Here is a 9187-nt window from a genome sequence, read left to right as displayed (position 1 = left end):
ACGTTTTAATAGTTAGAGGGTCAGAGTTCAAACGTTAATAATTCAAAGACTATTCATAAAACGGTTGGTTGTTTGAGGAGTTAAATTGTAAATTTTTCTAAACTTTAGTACCATATTAAATAATCATGCTGAGTTTTCATAGCTGATCATTTGCTTCTTGTACTTATGGAGGACATACCTGTCCTGAAAAGAAGCATCTCATTACACCTAAGCATATATGGCTGGATACCCTGTCTTTTCATTGGATATCGAACTATTCGTTTGAGCAAAGCTTCTCGCTTTTCTTTATGGACTCTCCACCACGCCCAAAAGAAATATGTGTCTCCATGAATCTCATTCTTCCAAGAGGACCCCGCAGGCCACTCACAAAGTCGAGGCTCGCATACATACACGTGAGTATGTGCATATGCATACGTGAAACTATGTGTGATAATTCGTATTTGTGTGTCGGATTTGAGTTCGAATCGTGTCGATCAAGACATGAGTATAAGAGATTACATAAGTTAACTTTAATCCAATCTATTTAATTAAACGGATCAAATCCCTCGACTCTAACCCTTCTATAATTTCGTGTTGGGTTTGTTTTAATTTTACGAGTTATGTAAAAAATTGTTAGCCTTGCCGGTTTGTGCATTGACAGGATCGATGATAAACACGTCTGTGAACGTGTTCGCTGCAGGATATATTTATGGATGTGGCTGTGAGAAGTTGCGTTTGGAAAACGAGAAAAAGTACAAACTATACGCATGATTGACTACCGGTTGAGCTTTTGAACTCTATATTGTCTGCATGACTTTGTTATCGAAGGAAATTCGAAATGCTTAAAAAGAAAGCTAGGGAAGAAGAAGAATCTTACCATGACCAATGACTAGAAACTCCTGCAAGTTAACGCAAAGAGATCCATGGAATCCACTAGAAAAATACTCAAGAATTTTTCCTTTTAATGATTCTGAATTATTTTTGAATGCTCTTGTCACAGAATTTGTTTACACCTTTATATATATAGAGGATAAATTAGAATAAGGGTACGTTTAGTGGGTAGAATGAACTCTTGTAATGGAATAATTACTATTTATATCCGGAATAACTATTCTATGATTTGGTAAGTTTTTTAGTCCCAAGAATAAGTATTCTACAGGATATATTTTTTTTTTTTTTTAAGGAATAACTATTCATTTCCTATAAGAATAAACCCATTCATTAAACTTTTCACAAAAGCTCCAGAGAATCCTCAACACTGAATGGCTGAAAAACCCACGATTGAGAAATCTCTCGTCAACCCAGTGTACCTCTCTTTCTACATTATCTTCATTTCTATTGAAAAACACATATCATCTCTTCATCCACCTCCCTCCATTTTTTGTATTGAGCAATCTTTCTTTCTCTAGTAGCTTGGGAAAACCTAGGTTGTCAATTTTTGATATGACCTGCTAACTTGATATAAATCTAAAAACAAAAAAAAATAGTGAGTTAAGATTGTGAAATCTGACATGTTTAATTAAATAAGTCGGGTTAAGGCCAGGGTTAACCTATATATAACCATATCTTGACATGATTTAACGAATACCTAATCTCCCCCATGCTTTAGTCCTCCATACTATGTGTCTTCTAGGCTTTTGCATTTTTTGCTTGTAGTTGTAGAGAAAAGAAAGAAAGTGGGGGTGCAAAAAGAAAATAATTAATTTTTTTTTGGGCTTGGGAAGGGCCATGCCCTCCCCTTCCTGACCCCAATTTCTACCACCGGGGGCTAGCAAGGGGGAGAAAGTAGAGAGCGAAGGAGGAGGAGGCTCCCACTTGAGAAGAGGAAAACTCTCACTTAGTGAATGGGAGAGCTTCTTTTTCTGTAAACTAGAGAGAAGCTTGGAATGCATCACTTAGACTCTATATGTAACATTTCAGTCTCATATTGGAAAGATATGAGTAAGCTTATATAGAGTGGATAGTTTATAAAGATAGTCATAAGTGTTAAGTCCCACATTGCTTAATTACTAAATGAAACTGACCGGGCTTTATAAATTATTCTAAGAAAGTTCTAAATTGACTAATTATTTTAAAGTGATAGAACAGATGTGACTAGTACTTTTTCTTGGATCATTACACTATTCGTACTTAATGTTTTGAACAATGTGAGGACCTAGCTATATATTAAACTAGCATTAAACTAATTATAATATATATGTATAGTTGAAATGCATTATTGTAGACAAACAAAGAATCCTATGTCTCATTCACACCAGCTTTGATCAAAAAAGAGTTTTCCAACTTCTAAAGTGGAGGCTCATGGATCACTATCTACGGTGAAAGAAGGTGGTGCCTTTCCATCCTTACACATCCATTAATTCCAACAAAACAATCACAACCCCACAGAAAAGGCAGAAACAGAAAAAGAGAAGAAAAAGAAGAAGAAGATGAAAAGTTCACTGCTTTCTCCCTTGTCCCTAACTCTTAGATGGATACAAAGATGCTGCTAATTCATCGGTCAGGCCCCCATCTATCTTTTCCAATATGGATAGCTTCCTTCAAGTGGGGACTCCACATGCGAATCATGCTTTAGTTTTATATTCTGAATCTGTAGCCACTTTGATGCAGAAAGATGCCCCTTCCCAATCACAACCTTCCACCCCCCCGACCAATATATTTGCTTTTATTTGTCTCTTTTTTTTCGGATCAGTCTCATGAAATAAAAGAGGAAGAAAACAATTCTCAAAAGCTAGACAATTATTTCAGTACTTGTGCGTTATTTTAAAGCAGTTGTATTCATTCTTCAGCTGATCCTTACAAAGAGAGAAAAAGAAAAAGGAATAATGCTCTACACTCGCAACTAATTGGTCTACAACGTCGCACCAACGACATATATGCTGATACGTGTCAACAAATTGTAAGAGCGTTGTGGACGGACGGACAGACGGACGTTCGTTACTCGAAAGGAGAAGATAAAGAAGAAGGACAGCAGTATCTACAAAAACTACTTTTGTTTAGAATTACAAGGACAGTATCAGAGTTAATTAAGTTGCTCTTTATCAGAGTAATTAAGATATATATGCCATACTAGCTAGTTCACCTCAAACCTTGCATTAATCTTCTTCATGCAATCATAACTCAAATGGGGTTCTTTGTTTTGGCGACATTATTTGATGTGTCTTTGGTCTTGTTTGACGACTTGCAAGAATCGACTCTGCGGGGGTCGGCGTCAATCAGCAACTGGACAACCTCCTTCATGGTTGGGCGAAGGGCTGGGGCCTTGTAGGTGCAACGGATGGCGATTCGGAGAACCTGGATCATCTCATCCTTGGATTGCCCTGACAATCGCTTGTCTAAGACCTCCATGGCTTCTTTGGTGTCCACTTTGTTTCTGACCCAATATGTGATGTCCTTGCCCTCTCCAAACTCTGGCTCCACTGGCTTCTTCCCAGTTATCAGCTCCGTTAGAACTACTCCAAAACTGTACACATCACACTTGGTTGTTGCTTCAGCCGAATATGCATATTCTGCATGCCACCAAATTAAACAATATCGGTTAAATTTAATGAAACTTTTAGTGATTATATACAAGTAGTACAACATTGGAAGTACTCAAATTAATTAAGGATTTCTGTGTGTCAAGATGCTTTCAGAATATTCGAGTTAAACTTCTATTCCATTAGAGCATCTCCAGCACCAATGTTACACATTTTAGCTAATCAAAAAGCACAATTTTCGACTTTATCTACTACTCTTTTAATACAAACTTCGAAAGATTTTCTATTCCATTCTCTATGTTCTTTAAATATTATTAATTTTCCAATATTTTCTTTTTATTGTTTTCTCTAACCATCAAGAGAGAATAGAGAGAAATGAAAGCGACAGTAAAATCAGTCCATGTGGTTTACGTGATTTGCAATTAGTTTCATGTTGTATCAAAATGAACTCAAAGGTCCGTTCCTAAGTTATATACGTCAAAAAAATAATTTACTCTTTATAATCAAATTCCTTCAACTAACTTAACAGATTTCGTTAGTATGATATGATTTAAGTAGGACACGTGTCACAATTTTATTGGCTTTGACATGTCACACTAACAAAATCTATTATATCATTGAACGGGATTTGACTGTAAGGAGTAAAAATTGTTTTTCTGACATATCTCAGAGATTTTTGAGTTCATTTTGATAACATAGAGAGCTAATTACAAATCAGGTAAACTACATGACTGATTTTGCATTTTTTCCAAAAAAGAATAGATAAGCTATATTGTTTGCCTAAAAGTAACTAATCAAAAAAGTAAAATATGTGTTTTAGATAAAGAAAAGACAAGCTTCTATTTGCAACTGCTAACAAAAAGACATTGAAAATACAACAGTATGTTCTGTAAATCAGTAATGAATTCTCATGGTACAGAAAAAAAGAAAAAAAGAGAAACATTTTAATATCATACTTATTAAATATTGAATTAGTAAATTACCTGGGGCCATGTAACCATAAGTGCCTGCAGTTACTGTAGTGCTTGAATCCTTCCCTCCTCTTGCTTGTAAAACCTTGGCTACGCCAAAATCTGCAACCTTGGGCTGGTTATTGACATCTAGAAGGATATTGGTTGACTTGATGTCTCTGTGAATGATAGGAGGCAATAGATCATGGTGGAGGTATGCCAAACCCTGTGCAATCCCCAGCGCAATCTGATGGCGAATAGGCCATTCCAAATCGATACGCCCTTTGTGAAGAGCATCCCAAAGGTTACCGTTTGGCATAAACTCATAAACCAGCAGGCTGCAATCCAAGCTTGAGAAGTAGCTGTACAATTTCACTATGTTTTTGTGCCTTATACTTCCAAGAGTATCCACCTCTGTTTTCAACGCCTTGTTTGTACACGGCTGATCTTCCTCCTCTGAAGCTGTTTCCTTTGTTTTTCGACTCCACAACCTTTTCACTGCAACAACTTCCCCACTGCTCATCTCAATCTTGTACACTGTCCCGGATCCTCCGTGCCCGACTATGTTCTTTTCAACCATGGCTTCAAAGATCTCACGTTGGTCGAAACTTATTCGATGGAAGCTTTTTACATCATATGAGAACAAGGATGAAGACATGGTCTCATCATGTTCTATAGCAGATTTTTCTTGGCTAAACCGACGCTTCAGGAAAAGGATGGCTCCAAGAACGATGAGAACAACTGAGATTACAATTGCCCAGATGGAGTTTAGTTTCGTCCGGTTGTAAGTCTTTGAACAACTGGGGAAGCTTTTATCCGATGAGTTAACATAGACTGACATACAGAGACCTGGGTTGCCAGAGAAGCTTTCTACCAACCCTCCTTTTATCAAAGAGAGAGGAATTGGACCAGAAAGCCGATTGTTTGAGAAGTTGATGGAGTTTGGTAACAATTCAGAGAGGCTTTCTGGGATTCTTCCTGTCAATTGGTTGTTGGAGAGATCAAGAACATTGAGAGATCTTAGCCATGAAAGTGTGTCGGGGATGGAAGATGTGAGCTTGTTGCTTTGTAGCAGCAGCAAATTTAGCTTTCTCAAATTTCCAATTTCAGAGGGTATTGGGCCAGACAGAAGATTATTGCTAAGATCAATCTTCACCAGATTGATTGCTCTAGAGATTCCTGGAGGCAGAACACCTGAAATCCTGTTGTTCTGTATGAATAGTTCAGACAAATTGTGGGCCTTTTCGATTGTGTTGGCAAGGGTACCAGTGAAAAAATTGTAGCCCAAGTCAATGATTGAGACATGTGGAAGACTTAGCAGCCCTTCATGTATGGAGCCCTCCAAACGGTTATGGCTAACACGAAACCGTAGAAGAGGCATGCAGTTTGCATAACTGTCAGGCAAGTTTCCAGAGAACATGTTTTGAAGAACAAGGAAGTATTCCAATTTACCTCCATTGCAAACTTTTGCGGGCAACGGACCCCACAGATTGTTTTCTGAAACGTCTAGAACAATCATCGGTGACAATTGGCCGAGGTTTTGTGGAACATGTCCTGTCAGATTGTTGGCGTAAAGTGACAAAATGGTCAAGGTTGTTGAGTTTACAATCGCACCTGGGATTTCCCCTGTAAGGCTGTTGTTGTAAAGCTGGAGGACACTGAGCTTGGGAAGCCGACAAAGTGACTCCGGGATGTTTCCCGTCAACCTGTTGACTGATATGTCAATGTCTGCGAGCTCTGTAAGATTTCCAAGCTCCTCCGGTATATTGCCGACGAGCATGTTATAGTAAAGCTCAAGCTGTTGCAAGTTCTTGAGCAATCCAATCTCTTTTGGAATTTCACCCACCAAGTAATTTCCGCTCAATTCAAGATCAACAAGTGATGTCATGTTTCCTATTGCCGCAGGAATCCGACCGTACACCATGCATGTTGTCAAGACCATAGATTTTAGCTTTGTCAGCCTGGAAATATTCTCCGGGAGTTGCCATAAGTTGAAGCCCTGGTCTTCGTTGAAGGCAAGCACCTCCAGATTGGTAAGGTTAGTTACTGACATGGGGAAGCTGCCGTTAAATAAGTTGTACGACAAATCAAGTATTCGTAGAGATTTCATCGGCGAGAAATCAGGAAGCTGCCCTGATTGATTCAGGCGACTCGTGTTAAGCTCCTCCAGGAAGGCGCAGTTGACGACGCTGGCAGGAAAGTCGCCGCTGAATTTGTTGCTGCTGAGACTGAGCACCCGTAGCTTTGGCAGATAAGAGCATACGTCTGCCGGGAATTTACCAGAAAGTAACCACCCGGAGACATCAAGCTTGACGACATAGCCTTGATCGTCGCAAGAAACTCCGGTGAAGTTGCAGACAGGCTTCCCTCCTGAGACATCCCAATCAGACAAGAATTTCCCTGAGACGGACTTTTTCATGAGGGCGAAAAAATGAGACTGGTTGGTATTGATTGCTTGATCAGAAAGACAAGAGAGTGACAAAAGTAACCCAATAAGTAAGATCACGTGGTACTGGCAAGCCATTTGAGAGAGAGAGAGAGAGAGAGAGAGAGAGGGAGGTTGAGGGTGTTATGGTGGTTGTTGCAAGGAAGGAAATGAGGAAGAGAAGAAGTATATAAGTGGAATGATTGAGGGGATCATTGGGTGCAGTAGTACTGATCAGAGAGAGAGAGAGAGAGATAGAGAGAGAGAGGTGGCAATCTTTGCATAAAGAGGCTTTATGTTTATACTCCACTAACATATATGTAGAGAATAGAACATCAATGAAAATAGCTTTATACTGATAGGACGTGTGTCTTTAATCTGCATCTGATCCTAATCACCGTTCAACCTTGATGTGATCTCAATCTCTTTCTGATGGATGGCCACAACTCAGCCTCGTTTCTGTTGACCATCAATTATCATTCGGAAAAGCTTCTTGCAAAACTCTTTTTTTTCATCTATTAATTGTGTACTAATTATTCCTTATTACCATTTGAAAAATGCTTTTTGCATGACAACTTTACATAATAATTATACAATTTTATTTATATGGGGTGAGATTTATTTGATAGGTCCCATTCACATAAGTCACACCTTATATAAGTAGAATTATGGAACTATTATATAAGGTTGTTGTGCAAGAATCATTTTAAATACAGATATTATTGGAATGTCTATTTCGTTTGTACATGTGTCCATAATTTTTTTTGTTTTTAGCATGTCGTCCTAATGTGTACGATTTTTGATACGAATACTTGCTATGAAGTTGGATATTTTGTTTTGCATGCTTAGCATACATAAAAGCTATATCATCTCCAATAAATAAAAATAAAAATAAAAATAAAATAAAGCTGTATCACCTTGTACTAGTTGAAAAATGCTAAATTTTTCCAAATTTCTCTCTAAAATTTGCTCTCCAAATGATGTGTTACAATCCTACGAGATAGTGACACTTTTTAAAATAATAAATTATGTACAATTGTGACACGTCATTTGGAAAACGAATTTATTATAGTGCATGTACGTCTAGGAAAATGTAAAAACTAACTACTACTAGTATCGTTGATTGAGCAACATGAACTGACGGGTCACAGGTGTGATATTTTGATACATCTAATTATCATTTTTGTTGAAGTTAAGCCATTCCGTTAGGATTGACCGTAGGAGTTGACTAAAAAATCATATTTGACCAAATTCTTCCTGTAATCAAATTTACTTGTTATATTTATTAATTAATAAACAAAAGCCTAACATTAAAACTAAGGGGTGGCTCCCTTCTAGCCAAGCTGGGTTGGAAAATGCTAACTAATCAGTTTGTGTTTTGGGTGGGCACCTTAAAAGCAAAATACTTGAGATCTGTCCATTTCTTAGAAGCCCCCATCAAAGCTGATGCTTCTTGGTTGTGGAAATGAATTCTTAAGCATAGGAAGGTGATGGAAAGCCAAAGATAAGATAATATAAAGAAAATTAAAGCGAAATAATAAAATAGACATAAATTTTTTTATATGGTTCGGTCTATGACCTACGTCTATAAGATAAAGTCTAAAGAATCACATTATGCTCTTATTTCTCTTGATGAGATTTACAAGACCCAATTCTCCTATTTATAGGAGAATTGGTGTATGTTACATGAAAGATCTCCCATACAAACTTAATTACTTTTGAGTTTATTGCCACTAATTAATACAAAGTTTTGATGTCTTTTATTGTAGATCATGGGATTTTATCTTTAATAGAAAGAGGGGCTTGTTGGGTAGTCTCCTCTGGATTGAAGTCTAAGGCTAAAAATGCAGTTGCGGTTAACGATTATTGGCCAAAACTGCTAACCGCCTAACAGTTACTTAATAACCGTCGGTTAGCAGTTATTTTTAACAGCAAACCGCTTTTGGTTTTTTTGTTTTTTTGTTTTTTTGTTTTTTGTTTTTTTTTTTTTTTCTAAATGAACTTGTTGGGGCAAAAAGAAAGAACATGAGAAGGCTGTAGAAGAAGTAGATGAGCTTCTGAAAGTACTAGAAAATGAGCTGAAGAAAAAGATCGAGTTTCTTTGGAGGAGAGAATATTGAAGGATGGATTTATTTGATGGGATGGGAATAGAAAAAAAGAATGACAAAAATATATTTATTTCAAATGTTGAATTCAAAAAAAAAAGATATACCAAGGAATAGGGAACCTCTTTAGCAAGTAGAATCCCTCAACAGATAAGGACGACGAGAATGTCATAAAGCTGCAGTTCTCGCATATGACTTATGTAATGGGTAAAGGTGCACATCATAAGGAATGAAGAAGATGACTATTGC

At 37.4% G+C, this 9187-nt stretch overlaps 1 protein-coding gene across 1 annotated transcript; it reads right to left on the bottom strand.

The window, feature by feature from the left end:
- Window positions 1-2737: 2737 nt before the first annotated feature.
- Window positions 2738-7099, bottom strand: LOC133865981 (receptor protein-tyrosine kinase CEPR1). Its single transcript, XM_062302525.1, has 2 exons — window positions 4442-7099; window positions 2738-3488 (listed from the first exon to the last, which is right to left on the bottom strand). Exons 1-2 carry the CDS (start codon window positions 6930-6932, stop codon window positions 3100-3102), a joined length of 2880 nt encoding a protein of 959 aa, XP_062158509.1. The 5' UTR covers window positions 6933-7099; the 3' UTR covers window positions 2738-3099.
- Window positions 7100-9187: the final 2088 nt, after the last annotated feature.

Source organism: Alnus glutinosa, chromosome 4, assembly GCF_958979055.1.
Source record: "Alnus glutinosa chromosome 4, dhAlnGlut1.1, whole genome shotgun sequence".
In the NCBI taxonomy this organism is placed as follows: Eukaryota; Viridiplantae; Streptophyta; class Magnoliopsida; order Fagales; family Betulaceae; genus Alnus; species Alnus glutinosa.
This window is presented reverse-complemented; position numbering and strand designations above follow the sequence as displayed.

Bases quoted from the DNA above. Each gene is read 5' to 3' on its own strand.
- LOC133865981 (XM_062302525.1), bottom strand. From the start codon at position 6,932: ATGGCTTGCCAGTACCACGTGATCTTACTTATTGGGTTACTTTTGTCA. The intron at 3,489-4,441 runs GTAATTTACTAA...GGTGGCATGCAG, and splicing joins TTATGGTTACATGGCCCCAG to AATATGCATATTCGGCTGAA.